The sequence below is a fragment of the Marmota marmota genome, unplaced genomic scaffold (genome assembly GCF_001458135.2).
Source record: "Marmota marmota marmota unplaced genomic scaffold, marMar, whole genome shotgun sequence".
In the NCBI taxonomy this organism is placed as follows: Eukaryota; Metazoa; Chordata; class Mammalia; order Rodentia; family Sciuridae; genus Marmota; species Marmota marmota.
Window position 1 is genome coordinate 3,350,360 of NW_026000080.1, and position 19,373 is coordinate 3,369,732.

Below are 19,373 nucleotides of genomic sequence, written 5' to 3' on the forward strand. Positions count from 1 at the left end.
CAACAAAAAAAAAAAAAAAAAAAAGATAAGGATTAGATTTAACTGTTCATACAGATTAGGGTGGGTCTTCCCATTGTAAGATTAAAGAGTTTCAGCTTTCTTTGTAAACACCGCACCGCCAGAAGAAGCCTCCTCAGGCAAGGGTGAAGTGGGATTAACAGTGGGCGTGGCTTTACAAGATTTTCTTAAGGGATGGGTCTGGACCGCTGCTAGGCCGTAAAGAACTCAACAGGTCGTGAAGTGTCGTGGCGCGGAAGCTTTGCTTCACGGCAGTCCCGGCCAGCGAGCCAGGCTGCACTCGCAGCTTCCGACTTCTTTTCTCCACATGTGTGGTGCTTTCGTAGTTCTGCCCAGTAATTCTTACTGTTAGCGTGGTGCAGCTACGTCGAAGAACAGAGTGGCAGCGTAGCTGATGGAGTTTGCCGTTGAAGCTGAAGAGACTTCGGGAGGAGTTCTCCAGAGGGTAGCTGAGGGGGTGCGCCTGAGTCCCGAGTCCGGTAGGGAGGGAGTCAGGGTCTTAGCAGGGATGGAGGAGGCCAGTGGTGGAGAGAAGGGGAAAGGATTTACAGGAAGGAAGAAGACAGAGAATGCAAAAGAAGGAAGTGGGCAAAAAGCAGAGGAGATGCGAATGGACTTAACAGTTGTAAAGCAAGAAGTCGTGGACTGGTCGGATATAGAAGGCGGCTTGTTGAATGGCCAGTGGGTAAAGCAGGAGGTGGAGGATGGACCTGAGGTGAAGGATGAGAAAACTGGCATATTAGAGGTGAAGCAGGAAGTGGATAATAGTAGTTTGGTGGTAAAAGAAGAGAAGGTGGATGAACTAGGGGTAAAGGAAGAGAAGGTGAAGGAAGAAGTAATGGACTGGCCAGAAGTGAAGGAAGAGAAGGAGGATTACTTGGAGATAAAACAGGAGATATTTGTTGGTCAGGATATAAAAGAGGAGGAGATGATGGATGGAGCCTGTGTAAAAGAAGAGAAGGATTTCATGAAGAAAGAAATGATGGAAGACACAAAAGTGAAAGAAGAGCCTGAGATCAATCCCCCATTGGGCTGCAAGAGGAAACTGGCCATGTCAAGGTAGGGCAGGGAGAAATTCCCCTGGGTGATTAAAGCTGTGGAGTCCTCTGTTTAGTGATGGGACCCACACTAACAGTAGGTGAAATGTGAAAAATAGACACAAATTTGAGTCCCTTGACTCAGAGTGATGTTGTGCAGAAAGGGTTAGAGAAGGGAAGGGTATTTTGAGATAACAAATTCAGTGAAAATATGTGAAGTGGTAATGATCAGGAAGTACTGGTCAAGTTAGGAAGCGAAAGTTCTGGAAACCAGAAGACACCTTGGGATCAGTATCTGACTAACTTTTATATACTTTAGACCCAGTAGTCTTTTGAAACAGGATATAGATGAGAAAAAGTCTTATAAAACCAACATTGACAAGGTGGATTGAATTAAAATTTAACAAAAATGCTCTTGAAGCCAAATGTAAAACTTGTGTATGGGTACTTTGAATATTGCTTTTCTTTTTAGTGTGTGATCATGTGACAACATAGAAAATCAAATTGTGGTCAGATTCTTGGGACTATTACTATCTAGAACATGGGTGAATCATACAGAAGTAGCAGTAATTTGATTGTCAGTATTCCAAGATCCTAGAAGAGGGTTGAGGACAGATGATGGTTAATAGTATTTCTAGATAATTTTGATGCTCATTCTCAGTTAGATGTAGAGCTGTGAGAAAAAGAAATTACTAATACTCTCTTTAAATATGGCTGGCTTTTATGCTATTTTTTTTTTCTGGTGTGTATACTTTTAAAATATCAGAGAGCATAGCTCAGACTTCTAGATACAGTCACACAGTTTTTACCAGATTACCCAGAATACAAGTCACAAATAACAGTGAATGATCTCATTTCCTGATAAAAGTACAGAAAAAATGTCTGATTTAAAAAAATTAATGTTTTCTTAGCAATAACATTTACTACATTGTAAATGTAGTCATTTGGAGATGATTTCATAGAGAAATTTCAGTATTTGACAGCTGTTAAATATTTTATCAAACTTGCTTGCACATACTTTATTCACTGTGACTACCTACCTAAATTGTGACAAGTCATTGAATCAGCAAAATTTATAAATAGATAAGTAGAATTAATTTTTGATAATGTTATGTGTGGGCTTTTGTAGGTGTGAAACTTGTGGTACAGAAGAAGCAAAGTACAGATGTCCACGTTGTATGCGATACTCCTGCAGGTATATGTGTGTATGTATGTAACTTCTTACCTTATTACCTTCTCCAAAATATAAATTTTTGTTTCTTTGTTTCTTCAGTTTGCCCTGTGTAAAGAAACACAAAGCAGAACTGACCTGTAATGGAGTTCGAAATAAAACTGCTTTTGTTTCAATACAACAGTTTACTGAAATGAATCTCCTAAGTGGTAAGCCATCTTATACATAGTTCCTGGATATTGTTATATGTTCCTGGATATTGGTGTATGTCACTTGTTTATTTTTCTATCCTGAAATTTTTAGATTACCGATTCTTAGAAGATGTGGCAAGAACAGCAGACCATATTTCTAGAGATGTTTTCTTGAAAAGACCAATAAGCAATAAACACGTAAGTATTCTTCTAACTCCTTACAGGAGTTAACTTAACAATTCCTTCCAATCAATAAAGACCTGCATCAGGAACAAAGTTGGTGTGTTTGGGAATTGGCAGAGTGACTAAATCATAGTGAGGAAGAGAATGTTGAACATGAGGTTAGAGAAAGGGGTAAAGGTTCCCAAGTGAATTCAAAATAAAAAATAGAAACCATAGAAGGGTTTTGAACACGTTTACTTTTTGAAAGATCACTTGTGCTGCTATGTGCACTTAAGGGTTAAGAGTGGGAGAATGGAAGCAGGGAGACCATTTATAAAGTTATGTGGTATCCACATGAGAGATGATGGTGGCTTGGGTCATGATGTTAGAATTAATTAGGAGGTGATTAGACTCTAGTTTTGATTGAAGAGCTGAGAGGATTTGCTGTTCAAACACACTTAATTTTCTTTTTTTTGTTGTTGTTTTTAATTTTTATTATTGGTTGTTCAAAACATTACATAGTTCTTGACATATCATATTTCATACATTTGATTCAAGTGGGTTATGAACTCCCATTTTTACCCCGTATACAGATTGCAGAATCACATCGGTTACACAACCACGTCTTTACATATTGCCATATTAGTGTCTGTTGTATTCTGCTACCTTTCCTATCCTCTATTATTCCCCCTCCCCTCCCCTCCCATCTTCTCTCTCTACCCCATCTACTGTAATTCATTTCTCCCCCTTGTTTTTTCGAACACACTTAATTTTCATGCTTGCATCCCTTTTTCATTCCTTAAGCACGATACAAAACTAAGGCTTTCATATTTGAAATATTTTGCAACTGGTATCTCAGAAATTTTTGATATTTTGATTAAGACACAGATTTATGTTCAGTTTTTAGAGGCCATTTTACTATTGAAGTTGCAAAATTTAAATACCCTTTTATTTGTTTTTATTTTTATGTGGTGCTGGGGTTAAAAACCTTACTTTATTGGTATTATAGGTACACATAATACATTACACATGTCAGAAATAAAATTAACATGCATCAACTCATTTTTCCTCAAGCTTAATTAAGCATAATTAAAATTCTACTTAAAGAGAAATTACTTTTTATTGTAAAATACAGCATGCATGTAAAAATGTTAATAAAATGGAAATATAATGGTTAATTATATCGTGAATACCTGTATAATTACTACCCAGATCTAGAATTAGAACATTACCAGCTTCACAGAAATTCTCTGCCACCCTCTTATGCCTTACCCTAATCTGTTGTCTTTTCTGCATAGTTTCTGTCTTGTTACAGTACCATAGTTTATCCATTCTCTTGTTCTTGACTTTGGGTAGTCTGTAATAACCAAAAAAAAAAAAAAAGCTACTTTTAATATTTTTATGTGTTGTGTTTATGTATTGTGGTATGGTAGAAACAGTGCTACTCTTCACACTTCTGATGTGCTTTGTGTATGCACATGTTTTTGTAGAGTTTATACTTGAGAGTAGAATTGGTTTGCTGTAATTCATATCTTCAGTTTAACTAGATATGGTTGGAACTTTTTTTAAAGTAGTTATACCAGTTTTCATTCCCACCAGTTATTTGTAAATATACCTGTTGTCTCTAATACTTACTTGTTTTGGTCAGACTTTTAAAATTTTTGTCAATCTGTTGGCTATGTATGATCTCTATTGTGTTTTTACATTTGTAATTCGCTGATTTCTGTTGAGATGTAGACACCTTTTTGGACACGTGGATTTCCTCTTTTGTGTAGTGACTGTTCAAGTCTTGTTGATTTTTTTCATTGTTTTACTTTCTTTTTCTTACTGGTTTATAAGAATTCTTTGTATTTCTTAGATGCTAATCAATAATTGATTGTTATAAATACCATTAATTTTATGGCTTATCTTTTCATTTGATAGTGTCCCTTGTGTGTGCCATAGTGGCCATTGAACCCAGGGAGCTCTACCACTGAGCTACATCTCCTTCTCTTCACAGCCCCCTGAGTAGCTGGAATTCCAGACATGTGCTACTGTGCCCAGTTTTATTTTTTATTTTGAGACAGAATCTGGCCAAGTTGTCCAGTCCAGCTTTGAACTTGGGACTTTCCTGCCTCAACCTTCCAAGTAGCTGGGATTACAGGCTTCTGCCACCATGCCCCACTATAGTGTCTTAATGTAGTCAAATTTACCATGTTTCCTTTATAGTTAGTAGTTTTACATGTTGTAGAAAGAAAACCTTTCAGTTATGAAGATATTATCCCATGATTTTCTGAAAGCTTTATCATATTGCATTTCACAGTTTTGTCTTTAAACTACCTGGAATTGATTTTTAGCATCATGTAAAGTGAAGTCCTATTTAGCTTTTATATATGTGTAATCCAGTTTGCCTAGCACCATTTACTGGAAAGTTCATCCTGTCTGTACTGCTTTACAGGACCACATTTGTCACATCAGGCATCCATATATTGCTAGGGTCATTTTCTGGTCTGACTATCCATCCTGTTGATGCTTGTCTATCCTGCACAAATATTATAAACTCAAATTATTGCAGTGGGTTTTTAATCAATTAAAGTAATTTTTAAATTGATACGCAATTATTATTCATATTTATGGGGTAAGGTAATTAATGTACCTATTGTCTCAAACATTTATCATTCCTTTATGTTGGGGCCACTAGAAATTTTTCTTCTAGTTATTTTGAAATCTAAATAAATTATTGTTAATTATTACATTTCTATACCAATATTAAATATCAGCCTGTTAATTCCACAGGCCTCCCCCCTTTCCTTCTTGAGAATTTTGATTTGAGTTGTATTTATTTCAGAGATCAGTTTGGGAGATTTAACTTCTTCACAACATTGAATCCTTAAACTTTTGCTTTTGTTGCTGTGTCTGCATAGAGTCATCTTTAATATACCTATGTATAGATAATTTTCTCACTAGAGAACTAATACATTTTTTGTTAAATTTATTGCTGGTTATTTTATTGTTTATCTATTTGCAGTGCTAGGGATTGAATCTAGTGCCACTGCTTGCAAGGCAAGCACTCTACTATTGAGCTACATCCTCAGCCCTTTTGGTGCTATTTTAAACAGGATTTTTAATTTTTTATTTTCTCTTGACCAATACATAGAAATGAGATTTTTTGTTGTTTATTTTATAGTGAGCAACCATATTAAAATTCAGTACATTATTTACATATTCTTTGAAATTTTCTCTGTAAACAATTCATCACAGTTTTTTTTTTTTCCTAATCTGTCTTTCTTGCCTTATTGGAATATCTAAGAATTCCAATTCAACTTAAATACTAGTGATGATAGGAAATATCTATGTTGAAAGTCCTCTTAGACCACCTCAGGTTTGATGATTTGTGAGAAAGTTTCATAGGAATCAACATATAGTTGTACTTCCACCTAAAATGTATTGTGGTGAAAGTTAGCTTGGATTGTTCTTACTTTGTTCTTAGATGCACTGACTGATATTGGAATTATTTCTTCCCTGGGAATTTGATAAAAATTATTAGTCAACCAACATGGAGTTTGGACAATGAGATATATTCTTTCCTATTTTATGGGACTGTTCAGGTTCTGTGTTTGTTGTTGTTGCTTTTTAATTACATCTGTACTGAAGAAGTAGAGATTTTTTTCCTTGTCATTATTCCCTAAACATTATCTCTTAACAAATATTTGCTTCGTATTAGGTAATTATAAGTAGCCTAGCAATGATTTTAAGTGGATAGGCGGAATTGCAGAGGTTATAAACAGATACTATGCCATTTATATAAGGGATTTAAGCATCCTCATATTTTGGTGTTCATAAGAGTTCTAGAACCAGTTTTCCACAGATACTGAAGGACAAGTGTATGTCCTTTTTAGGTCAAGTTTGTTAAGTATGTTGTTCCGATTCCTTATAACCTTGATTTTTTTTCTTTTTTTATCTGCTTCTATTTGATTTCTGAGAGAGTTATGTTATCATGTCCCAGTAAGTAAAGCCAAACAATCAATTTGTAGTTTCCGTTTGTTGTTCAGTTAGTTTTGCTCTTATACTTTAAGACTAAAATATTAAATGCATCAGGAATTATTTCTTGGTGTAGTTAATTTTGAGGTATCCTTCTTTGTAGATTTTTGTCTACTTTGTTCAATATTAATAAAACTTTATTAGTTCTTTGCCATTATTTGCATGGTGGAGTTTTCTTCCTTGCTATTACTTTCTACCTTTTTCTACTTTTATGTTTTGAATAGGTCTTATGTTAAGTTCGTACCATAGTCATGTTCCAGTTTTTAGCTGATCTGCCAATGTGTAACATTTAACTGAATCATTGTGTTCATTTTAATAAAATTAGTTACATATTAGGCCTTAATTTGTCACTTTATTTGTGCTGTTTGTCCCATTTGTTTCATATTGCCTTTGGACAGACTGAATTTTGTTTTTTTGTTTTGTTTTTTTGTCTTTTTAAGCCATATGATTTCTGTCAAAACTACTTCATTCTTTTTTAAAAAATAGTTGTTGTTTTTTTTTTTAAGTTAGTGTGTGCATTACAGGAAATAGACAACACAAGCAAAGAAAAAAGTCATCTAGTCACAAGCAGCTTAGTTGGACATGTCCTTCTAGGACCTGCATATATATATATATATATATGTATATATGTGTATATATATATATATATATGCAACATTTCATTTTGTGTAATTGAGATCATAGTGTGTTCGTGCTTTCCTGCACATCATGAATATTCACCAATTCAAATTCCAAAGCTACCTGAGTATTTTTGATAACCTAGAGCACACTATAGCAACTCAGTCTGTTAGGAAAAAATTTAATCTTGTCTTTCCTGGGGACAAAAATTTCACTAAAGCCAGAAATGAAAACAGGCTTCTAGATAGACATATTGGCAGAGTTACAACTAAAATAATGCATTCCCTTAAAATTTAAAAATGAGACATAAAGCAACAGATACCAAATATAATGTTTCTAAGAGAGTTCATTACCAGGTTTCTACTACTAAAATAGTAGCAAGAAATCATCTTCCAAGTGAATTAAAAGTATTTCTACAATTCAGTATGAAAATGCACACACATCAGTAGTAGCTCACATCAAAATGTAAATCTTTGAACACTTGCTCCCATTTTTACCTGTGTGCTTCCTTCTGCCCCTCTGTTGCCAGCCTGATAAACAAGTTCTGATACTCACTGCCCAGAGTTAAAACAATTTCATATCTAAGATGCATCTATCCTATCAGTTATGCCAAAAAGATATTTACAAGTTGTCTAATTCACTAGCTCTTCTTTTTAATAATACTCTGTCAACCTCAGGACATCTAGAAAACTTAGATGTTATGAAATAAAGTATTAACTTTGTGCACAATAAGCATAAGTTCTTTACCAAAAATGCATGCATAAATCTGTGCTTATAATCTATAGCCATAGATTCTTACAGAAATGGAGATACTAGCAAAGAGCCCTTCCCCTTACCATTCCAGTGACTAAAGAACTACTTCACTTTTGGTCCTGCAGCACTTGTTCCTGCAGCAAAATAGAGGGCATACACAGCATAAACAAATGGGCCAGCCTATATTCCAATAAAACTTTATATGTGAAAATTGGCAGCAGGCTGGATTGGGGTCAGGGCACCATTTAGCCCTGTACTGGCTTGTTTTATTGTTTTCAGGTATCTAAATTGTCTTTTTTTAAAAAATCCCTATGTAGTAATTACTATTTTATCAGTCAGTGTTTATTTTGTGTTATCTTCATGTTTTCCATTTTCTTTTGTCTTTATTCTTTCTGTCATCATTTGACCTGTTCCAGTCAAATAATACAAGTCTCTTAGGATGGTCTGGGGGTAAACTTGTTTTCTGTTCACCTGTATCTATATTATTTTGACATTTTGCTTAATTTGAGTAGAGATTCTTAGTAGATGATTGGCTTTTAATTCTGACCTTGCTGAGAAGGATATTGAAAAGAGAAACCTATATTTGCTAGAATTAATGAAGGAAACAATATCAGATTTACTGAAATGTCTTCATTGCTTTTCTTAACTCACTGAGTTTTCACTTTTCATTATATATTGGTCTATTTCCTGGTTTTTGTTAGCTCTTAAATGCTTTTAAGGTGATTTTTTTAAATATACTTATTTACATATATGTATTTCTCTTATTATCTGGTATTCTTAGATGTTTTCAATGGGAAAGTTTGTCCTTATAATACCACATTACTAAAGCCATGGTTGCCTAAGTTATAAACTTATACATAATTTCTTAAGTCATTTTATTGCTTTGCCAGTAATAGCTGATTCTTCCTTTCCATGTTTCCCTTGGCTTATGACTTGATTATCTAACTTTACATTGCAAATTCTAGATCCCCATTCACTTAGCCAAAAATTTATATTTTGTCTTTTCTTTGAATGATCTTTTGTCTTTTTTGACTTAATAGAGACATGATAATATTACTATTTTTGCAACTCTCCAAAATTGCCTAGCTCTGCTTAACCAACCCAGGTAATCCATGGAGTAACACATGTTAGAGCCAGATGTTTTCATATTGCCATTTGGTACTGCCCACAACAGTGGCTACTTTAACTAGGCCTATGCTAGGCAGTGCCTTGATTTCTCCCTTGAGTGGGCTACCTGTCTAGTAAACAAAATCAGGTGTATTCAACTAACTATGGTGCAAAACCATCGGTAAAAGAAAAAGCTATAGGGCTGGGGATATAGTTCAATGGTAGAGCACCTGCCTAGCACACATGAGACCCTGGGTTTAATCTCCAGCACTGCAAAACAATAAAAATCTCTGAAATTCTTCCTTTGGCTTATAGAACATATACGTTTGAAAACAGGTTCTGCTACTTTGAGATAGTTGCATGAGGTTGGAATCTCATTAATTTTTAACTGCTAAAATGAGGGTCATAATAGTACCCAACTCATAGTGGTTGTTGAGATTTAGTTTAACATCTTTCCATGAAACATGATAATTATTCAGTAAAACTGAACCATTGAACATATTATTTATAAAATGTAAAGCATTGTAAAATTAATTTTATCTATTTGGTTTTGATTGTTAGATGTGCTTTTTGAAAAATCGTGCTCGAAAGCAAGGTATTGACTTAAAACTTCTACCCACTGGATTCACCAAGAGGAAAGAGAATTCAACAATTTTTGATAAGAAGTAAGTTTTTACTCTTAGTATATCAGTATTTGATTTCATCAGGAGCATTCTTAAGATTTGGTTTGCTGTTGAGCCTTGCTACGTGAGTGTGATCTGTAAACTGTTTTTGGATTTCAAAATAACGATGATCATTGCATGTCAGGTGACTAACAAAATTTGGGCATGTGATATGTATGTTTTCTTTATCCTCTGAAAAGTTTCTCAGATATTAATGTGTCTAACAAAAGTTTTCTACCAAGTATCTTGTTAAATATGCTTAAAATTTAATTTTAGTAGGCCTGACTTGGAGTTCAATATTGTGTATTTCTAACAATCTCACCAGGGATCCTGATCATTTGAGCAGTGCCCTCGAACATCTCATACATTAGAAATAAACTCTGTTCTTTAAGACCTAAGGTATCATCAGAGTATTTCAGGGGCTTCAAGTACAAAGTGGTAAATCAGCAAAAGTGCTGTACTGTTCTAATCAAAGCAACCTAGCTTTTGTCATTGTTTCTACACTGGAATTCCAAGTAAGATTTCACTTAAAAGCCAGATATGGGGCCAGGTACAGTGGCGCACACCTGTAATTCCAGCATCTCAGGAAGCTGAGACAGGAGGATCTTGAGTTCAAAGCCAGTCTCAGCAACTTAGCGAAGCACTTAACAACTCAGCGAGACCCTACCTCTAATAAAATATTAAGAGAAAGGGCTGGGGATGTGGCTCAGGGGTTTAGCATCCCTGGGTTACCATCTCCAGAACCAAAAAAAAAAAAAAAAAAAAGCCAGCTATGGGGAAGAAGACTTTGGAAACATTTAACAGTGAATCTTTCTGTACAGATAATACCACAAGGATTAGATTGCTGCTCTTTGAGTGTTGGGTCAAAAAGGCCCCAAGAGTACAGAGAATAGGATTCTAAAGTAGAGTCAGTATATTCCATGTCTTCAGATGCAACTTACTGCAGATTGGAAATATTGAGGTGGCGGGGGCTGCATCTACACTGAACATATACAGACTTTTTTTTTTTTCCTTATCATTATTCCCTAACAGTAAGTATAACAATTACTCACATAGCATTTGCTATATGGAAATACTACACTGTTTTGTATAAGCATGCACAGATTTTGGTATCTGAGAGGAATCTTGGAACCAGTTCCTTGTGTAAACCAAGAGAAGATTGAACTGTAACTAGCCAACTAAATTATTGGATAATACCTTTCAGAAGTCAATGTTCTGGATATAATAAAAAAAAAAAAAACCTTTGACTTTGAGCTTCATAGTAATTGTGGGGTTTTGAACAAATCTCTTTCTCTGAGTCTCGTTTTTATTTTTATTTGTGTGTGTTTAAGTTTTGTTTTGAGATAGTGGCTCACTATGTTGTTGTCCATACTGGTCTAGAACTCCTAGGCTCAAGTGATCCTCCCATCTCAGCTTCTCCAATGGCTGGGTCTGTAGATGTATGCCACTGCACCCTCTGAGCTTCATCTTTACAATGTAGGAAATTGAACTCTAAGGTTGTTTTCCAGTTAACTATTCCACAAATTGAAAAAAAAAAAAAATAGGGCTATCAGAATTATTATTCTAGTAAGACTTTTTTCAAAAGATAATATATAATTACAAGATGATGTTATCTGTTTATTGTATATGTTGCAAGACATAAATATTTGCATGAGTGATTTTCTTTTTTCCTGGTTGTTTTCCAAAAGTAAAGTAATTCTTTGTACTTATCAAGTATGAGATGATTCTTTTGTGCATTTTGAAACATGTATTTAGAAATTGACATTCTGTTGGAAATTTAGGTAACTAAATATAAATGTGTTCTGTTTTATGAAGGAAACAATTCAGAATGATTGTCATCCAAGATTAGTTCTCAGTATTAAAAAGCATATGACTCCAAGTATAACATTGTCATGTCTATACATACATGTGAGTGTGTGTAAAAAGTTTTTTTCAAGAATATTACTCTCAGTCAGTATATTTCCTGAGTTTAGTAACCAGATTTATATTTTGGAACACCCTAGGTCTCTAAAATGATAAACCAAACTGTTCTTGCATTAGCTGTTTGCTCATAAATTTTCAAAGATTTGGGGTTGCCGTTATATATTTTCAGTATTTTCCTGTGAGGACATTAGCATCTGATGCATAATATACTTTAAGGTCAGGTTCTTAGCTTATTTCCATCTAGAAAAGGGAATCTTATGTGGTTGTGGCCTTTTAGTATATTAATGGATTTGGAGAGTAACTTGTATGTAGGAAGGAATCAGTATATAGTAGCTACTATAAAAATAATACATCTGCATTATAAGATAATTTAAAGGAAAAATAGCACCTATAATCACACTCTCCAGATATAACCACTGATATTTCCTTCTCATCATATTTTCTACTTTCTTCAACTAATCAAGTAAAATATAGTGCAAAATACTTAAATAAATAAAAGTATTAAAGAATGACATAACTTTACCCTGATTAAATATTAATTTTTTGTGAATAAATGCATACACTTTTTTCCTATAGCTAGTTTTTTTTCCACTTAACAATGTTATAGAGTTATATTCCACCTATGATCATCCTAATTTATTTAATTATTCCCATATTCACGAACATTTAGCTGATTTCTAGTTTCTGACTATTACACATAATCCTGTAATAAACATACTTAAACAAATTGCCTTGTGTTACTCAAGGTATTTATCAGTATTCTAACCTCTACTCCTTAGATGTTGATAGCACAAACACACCCACACCTCTGTTGTGACAACAGAATGTTACTAGACATTGCCTCATGTTCCCTGGAGGGAACAAAAATCACTCTTTGAAAACCACTGATTTAGGTGAATACAGAAGACTTATTGATTGAAATGATAGTCTTTTCTTGGGCTAGATAATTAATACTATCAGTGTATGACAGAATTAGGATTGCAGAAAATGTTGATTGCTAAAAGGAAGTGTATAATAAATGTATAAGGTAACTTTTCCCCTTTAGGGAAGATTTAAAAAAGACATTGAGAAGGGCCTTGTTTAGGATATTTGTGTTTATCATTTATTCATCTGAAAATGACTACAGTTTTAAATGATTGCAGTGATATTTGCTGGAAAGGAGGAAGAACAGAATGTTAAATCTTTTCAAAGATTTCTTTTCAGCTCCCATACCCTCAGTATTCTGTTCTAAGCGGTAGTTTTTAATTCTTTTTTTCAACTTTGAAAAATGGTTAAGGCTTTGACGGGATTCATATTGTTTCTACCATATGATACATGTTAGGTGACCTATGTAAGATCTAATTTACTTGCTTATTGGAAGGATTAAAGTAGTACCTGACACATAGTAAATAATATATAATGACTGTTAAAGATCTACATTCTCCTATCTGAAGTTCTTGATCCTTTTGTTACATTCACCCCTCATAGGTCTAGGACAGCGTCAGATAATAACCTACAAATGGTCACATTATAAAACATATTGTCTGTAAACTGACTCAGTCAGATTTTGCTGCCAAAAGAGCTAGAAAAAAATCTTGTAGCTGTGGAGATTTGGAATTGCTGATATGAAATATGTTGATCATTCCTAATCTAAGAATTCAAACTTTTTGAGAGTGACATGATGCCAGAAGTGGAAAATTCAATACTTGACTTCATATGACAAGTCATAGTCAAAATGACGGTACACTAAAAATATTGTATAGCATTACCTTTGGATTGTGTATAAACATAAATGAATTTTGTGTTTAAACTTGGGCTACATTCCCAAGATATTTCACTGTGCATATGCCAGTACTCTAAAATCTCAAAAAATCAAAATCAGAAATACTGTTCCAAGTGTTTGGATAAGGATCACTCAGGCTGTACTAAGATTATTATTTATATTCTGTAATAATTGATCCTTTGTATGTATAGGCAGCTGGAGCTGCAATATAGTTAGAAACTCAAATTCAGTTTGATTTATGAGCTTATTTTTTTAAATTTTGAATTACATGTTTAGTTTGTTATTTCTTTGAGAACTATTGTATACCAAACTTTTGTATACTAAACTTTTTACACCCATGTGCCATCATGTTTAGCTAAGTTGCTTAAAAATTCAAATGTTCTAATAATGGTAACTTTTGAGGAATTTGAGTGAAAAATTCTTTTAACTGTTTTTGTAACTTTTTTATAAATGGCAAAACTATTTTCAGTGCTGGAGATCAAACTCTGGTCTTTGCACTTGTTATTGCCAAACTCTACCACTGAACTCTAATCAAAGCCCCCTGAAATTATTTTTTTAAAGTAGTTTTTAAAAACTTTTTTAATGCTTGCATAAATGAGTGTAATTAATGTGCCTAATATTATGCCTGTAGAACTATCAGCAAGTTACTGTAGGTAACAACAGACTAAATAGAAACCTTAGGAAAATAGGTTCATTCTAACTCAGGCATCCTTTATGGTAGTAGTTTGTGACCAGTATAACTCTGAGTCTCCTAAAAATCAATGGAAATTATGTCATCTATGAATTTTTCTAAGAACTGTAACTTTCATTGAAAAGTCAGAGTAGAATATAAAAGTCAGGGCATGACGTAAAAATATATATTTAATAAAGATAAATTTTAGAGGATTGTTGACATTATAATAGATACCTTTAATGAACAAAGACATGTCAAGATGAAAAATAAGTTGAAGCCAAACATGGGGGTACATGCGTGTAATCCCAGCTACTTGGGAGACTTGAGGCAGGAGGATCAAAAGTTTGAGGACAGCCTCTGCAACTTAGTGAAACCCTGTCTCCAAAAAAAGGACTGGAGATGTAGCTAAGTGTTATATTGCCTCTGGGCTCAGTCTCCAGTACTGAAGAAAAAAAAAATAGTTGAGCCAAAGCAGGATTCTGTTAAAAATATAGGAGTTTGATAAGAAAATGAATCCAATAGAAGGCTTCCCTACTTAATTTTGGAGCTTATCTCAAACTACCACTTTAGAAAAGTACTTTGTTCAGAGTAAATCCTTTCTCTTATAACTTTATGTACGCTTTGACTTAGTGTTAATCAAAAACTGTTGAGGGCTGGGATATAGCTCAGTTAGTAGAGTATTTACCTCGCATGCGCAAGGCCCCCAAGCACCACAAAAAAAAAAAGGAGAGAGAGAGAGAGAGAACTGTTGAGCCAGCCTTGGTGGTGCACGCCTATAATCCCAGCAGCTCAGGAGGCTGAGACAGGGGGATCTCAAGTTCAAAGACAGCTCAGCAAAAGTGAGGTGCTAAGCAATTCAGTGAGACCCTGTCTCTAAATAAAATACAAAATAGGTCTGGGATGTGATTCAGTGGTTAGGTGCCCGAGTGCAATCCCTGATACCACCCCACCCAAATACAAAACAAAACAAAACAAAAAAACAAATTGTTGGAAAAATATCTATGTAAAGAAAACGTTACTGAATGACGTTAAAAATTGAATAAATGGGGAAAAGTACTTTGTGCTTAGAAGACTCAATATTTACTTCTTAAATGATCTTTAAGTCATGATTTTAATCAAAATATCCATGAGATATAATTCCTTGGTTTTTTATTGAATTGATTGATGAATTGAGAAGGAAGGATTTCATGGCAAAATGAAGTTCAGTTTTGAAGAGTGACATGGGAGAGGTGCCAGAAAAAAATAGATAAAGAAAGAAGAGTAATGAGGTGGACTCATTAAAATTTATGAAGTTCTAGTAACATTTTTAGTGTTAGTATAGGAATCTGTAGTATATGATTAAGGTAGCATTTCAGATTAATACAAATAATTAGCTATAGCTGTAGCTCAGAAGTAGAACATTTGCTTAGCATGTGCGAAGCCCTGAGTTTGATCCCTACACCACTAACTAAATAAATAAAGTGCTAGGCTTGATCTCCTAGCCAAGAACAATAGGGGAGGGGAAAACTAATGATTTGGAAATACATATAGACTCTCCATGCAGCATGCTTACTCAAATCTACTGACCCTTAGCTGGGAATGCCCATGAAACAAAAAGGAAAAAAGAAAACAATAATAATTACTTATTCAGAAAATAAGGTTGAGACAGTGGCTTGCCATTTCAAGGAAAAGCTGGATCTTTTGATAACTTCCAGGCATATCAATATCTTGAACTCAAGTGAAATAAAAAATCCTAGAATTTTTTTATAATCTTAAAGAGAAAACATCTCACCTATAGTCCATAAAGGGTTAAAAAAGATGAAGAAAAAACTAAGTTTATATAGTTTTAAAATTCAATGGCAAAAAAGGCCATAATAAAGTTAAAAGACAAACTTGGCCCTCCAAAAATCCTTAACATATATGACAAAGAGTACTTATGCATTAATAAGAAGAAAGACTTACAGCTAATTAGAAAAAGAGACAAAGGATAAGAATAAGTAATCCCAGAAAGAATTTATATGCACATTTCTCTCTTTTCTCTTTCTTTCTCTTTCTCTCTCTCTCACACACATACACACACAATATACAATACAATTTTCCCTTAGTATACATGAGATATTGGTTCCAGGACCTTAAGACCCAAATCAGTGGATACTCAAGACTCATACATAAAATGGCATAGTATTTGCAAATAAACTTCTTCCATCTACTTTAGATTACTTATAATACCTAATAGAATATAAATATTACATAAATAGTTGTTACATTGTATTGTTTATTTAAATAATAACAAAATGTGTACATATTAGTATAGATTCTTGGTGGGGGTTTTGTTGTTGGATATTTTTAATCAGAGCCTGGTTGAGCTTGTAGATATGGATTTCTTAGGGAAAACTGACTGTATGTGAGTGATAAGTTTATGATAGCTACTATAATGAAGATGTGGGTAAACCAGACCCTTTTCCTCTTCTACTGTTCTCAAGGTATAAATTGGTACAGTCATTTTAGAAGTTTGGTAATATTTCTCAAAATGTTATAAGTCTTAAAATAATATAAATACTGAAAGAATTTAGCCTCCAAAAGTATTAGTAAAATTTCACAGAAATAGATGTACATGTGTATCTACTGAGGCATTTTTTTTAATAGTGTAAAAACTGGCAATAATCTAAAGTATCTTTCAGTGTGGGGTGAGTTAAAGAAGTGATAATATCTTCATGCAGTGGAATTCCTTGCAGACATTAAACAAAATCAGAATTAGGTATAACAGTATTGCAAGAAATGATAATCATGATGTTTATTGAAAAAAAAATGTGTGAGTTTATCTAGCTTGTTTGAAAGATATGAAGCTCCCTTTATATCAGTAGTTCTTTGAGCCTGAACCTCTTTGAGAATCAGCTTAAACTTAAGAGTTCTGTTACCAGAAAGATGTCCATAAAGTATTTGTTATATAATTTTAGGTGAGCCCATGTAAGAAAAGCTATGGCTAGATGGTGTAATCCCTGTGACGTAAATAGCTGAGGAAGGAGGATCTCAAGTTTAAGACCAGCCTGGGCAATTTTGTGCGACTCTGTCTTTAAAATTAAAAAATAAATAAATAAAAAAGAGTTGTAGATGTAACAGTGTTAGAGGATTCCTGGTTTCCATTCTCAGTATCCCATGGAGGGAAGGAAGGGAGGAAAGAAAGGAAAGCTGCATACACTTAGTGCATTGCTTCGTCCTCTACAGTAATGGAGTTTGGATTAAAGCTGTTTACCTATACTGAGGACCATGTAGAAATATCTCCTTGAATCCTTTGGGCATTACATATTAACTCTGCACACAGTGTGCTAAGTAAATGTAATCATATGTAACTCTGGGAGAAGTGTCTCTGGTCTGTTTCTTCTGATCAGCTGTTATTTTTCTTTGGAATAAAAAAAATACTGTAGTTTCAGATCTCAGTTCTGCTGTTTACTAGATTTTGACCTTGACTCTTCATTATCTGTACCTCCTTTTCCTTGACTTTAAAATGGACATAATTTTAACCTAACCACATTACCAATATTTTTTGTTCACTTTTTTAAAGTTTCAGAGTCATTTTTTCCCTCCTTTCAAATTTCTTTTAGGTCTTATAAAGAATATGTTATCCAATTTTATCTGAAAATGCCTTTATTTATTCTTTTTTATTTTTTTAATGGAAATGTAGTATACACAAAGTACACAAAACATTAGTGTACCATGGTCAATAAAAAGAACATTACCAGCACCTTAGAAGTCTTTACAGCCTGTCATGGCAATCTATACCTCCATCTAAAGCTAACTATTTCCCTAACTTCCAATCTGATAGATTGGTTTTGTCTTTTTTTAACTTTTTTCCAGTATTTTATTGTGAAAAGTTTCAAACATAAAGTAAAGTACAAAAATTTTGTAGTAAATACCCATATGCTTACCACCTAGTTTCTGTCATTAGCATTGTACTACAATTGCTTTATCACATTCTTGTCCATCTGTTAACCCATCTTTTTTGGGTACATTTCAAAGTAAAAAGCAAATGTCATTCCATTGGTTCCTGGATATTTCAGTATCATTAACTAGAGTTCAATATCTGTTTACATTTTCTTTCCGTTTGATGTAGTAAAATTTAAACAGTGAAAGACATAAATATTAAGTTGTACATTTGCTGAGTTTTGACAAGTACATACACCTTTATAACTCAGTCTCTATGAATATTTAAAACACTGCCATCACCTTAGGTTTTTCCTGGTTAACTCTTCTTCTCTCTAGAGATAACCTGTTCTAATTTTCTGCCTTGAAGATTTGTTTTGCTTGTTTTAAAGTTTTATATATATATATGTGTGTGTGTGTGTGTGTGTGTGTGTATATATATATATATATATATATATATATATATATATGGAGTTATGTAGTTCAGCCTTACTTTTCAATGATAGTTTAGCTGTCCATAAAGAATCTTGACACTTATATTAGTAAGTTCATTTATTTATTCCATTCCCTTTTTTTTTTCTTTTTAACCACTGTTGAGAACGCTGTTGTACACATAGTGTTTCTTTAGTCTCTAATAGTTGCTGTGGCATACATCTGTAATCCAGTTACATGAAAGGCTGAAGCAGGACTATCACAAATTGGAGACCATCCTGGCAAATTTAGTGAGACCCTGTGTCAAAATAAAATGGAGCGGGGGACGGGGAGGAAGAAGGCACCTTTATGGAAGGTGTCTTAGTCTATTTTTTGTTGGTTTAGCAAAATACCACAGATTGGGTACTTTTATTTAAAAGAATGAAGTTTATTTTTTTCTTATGGTGGTCTGGGGACTGGGAAGTTCAAGATCATGGCAGCAGCATCTGTTCATTTGCTCTTGAGGGCCTTAGAACCATGACATGGCAAAAGACATGACATGGAAAGACAGAGGAAGCATGGTAGAGCAGATCTCTTTTCCTCTTCTTATAAAGTCACTATTACTATGGGGAACCCCACCCTCCTGACCTCCTCTATTCCTAATTACTTTCCAAAGGCCTGACCTCCAAACACCATCAACACATGCGTTTGGTGGGTAAGTTTTCAACACATGAACTTTTGGAGGACACATTCATATGAGAAAAATTGGGTGAAGGGGTCAGGATGGTAATTGTATATGGATAACATGTAGCATGTTGTTGTATAAGTTCCTCATTTTATTTTCCTGCCTGTTTTGGTCAGAGATCAAGTGCAGAGGGAATAGGCTTTAACTTGTCAATTGGAGGAATGAATTGGACTGAGGGATCCCACCCCACTAGTACAGGTTGAATATTCTTACTTGAAAA

The 19,373-nt window shown here is 34.0% G+C and overlaps 1 protein-coding gene across 4 annotated transcripts in view; it reads left to right on the plus strand.

Annotated features, from left to right (window-relative positions):
- The first annotated feature begins 246 nt into the window (after positions 1–246).
- Positions 247–19,373, plus strand: part of Znhit6 (zinc finger HIT-type containing 6) — a 67,227-nt gene continuing 48,100 nt past the window's right edge. Inside the window, exons 1-6 of one of the 4 annotated variants that reach the window (XM_048814988.1) lie at positions 247–497; positions 929–1,077; positions 2,185–2,250; positions 2,329–2,435; positions 2,530–2,615; positions 9,639–9,742. In XM_048814988.1, the coding sequence (XP_048670945.1) occupies positions 947–1,077; positions 2,185–2,250; positions 2,329–2,435; positions 2,530–2,615; positions 9,639–9,742 (494 nt within the window). In that variant the 5' untranslated portion in view covers positions 247–497; positions 929–946. Of the gene's footprint in view, positions 1,078–2,184; positions 2,251–2,328; positions 2,436–2,529; positions 2,616–9,638; positions 9,743–19,373 lie in introns of all 4 variants that reach the window. The other 3 variants (XM_048814987.1, XM_015504739.2, XM_015504740.2) reach the window with 3 other exon arrangements.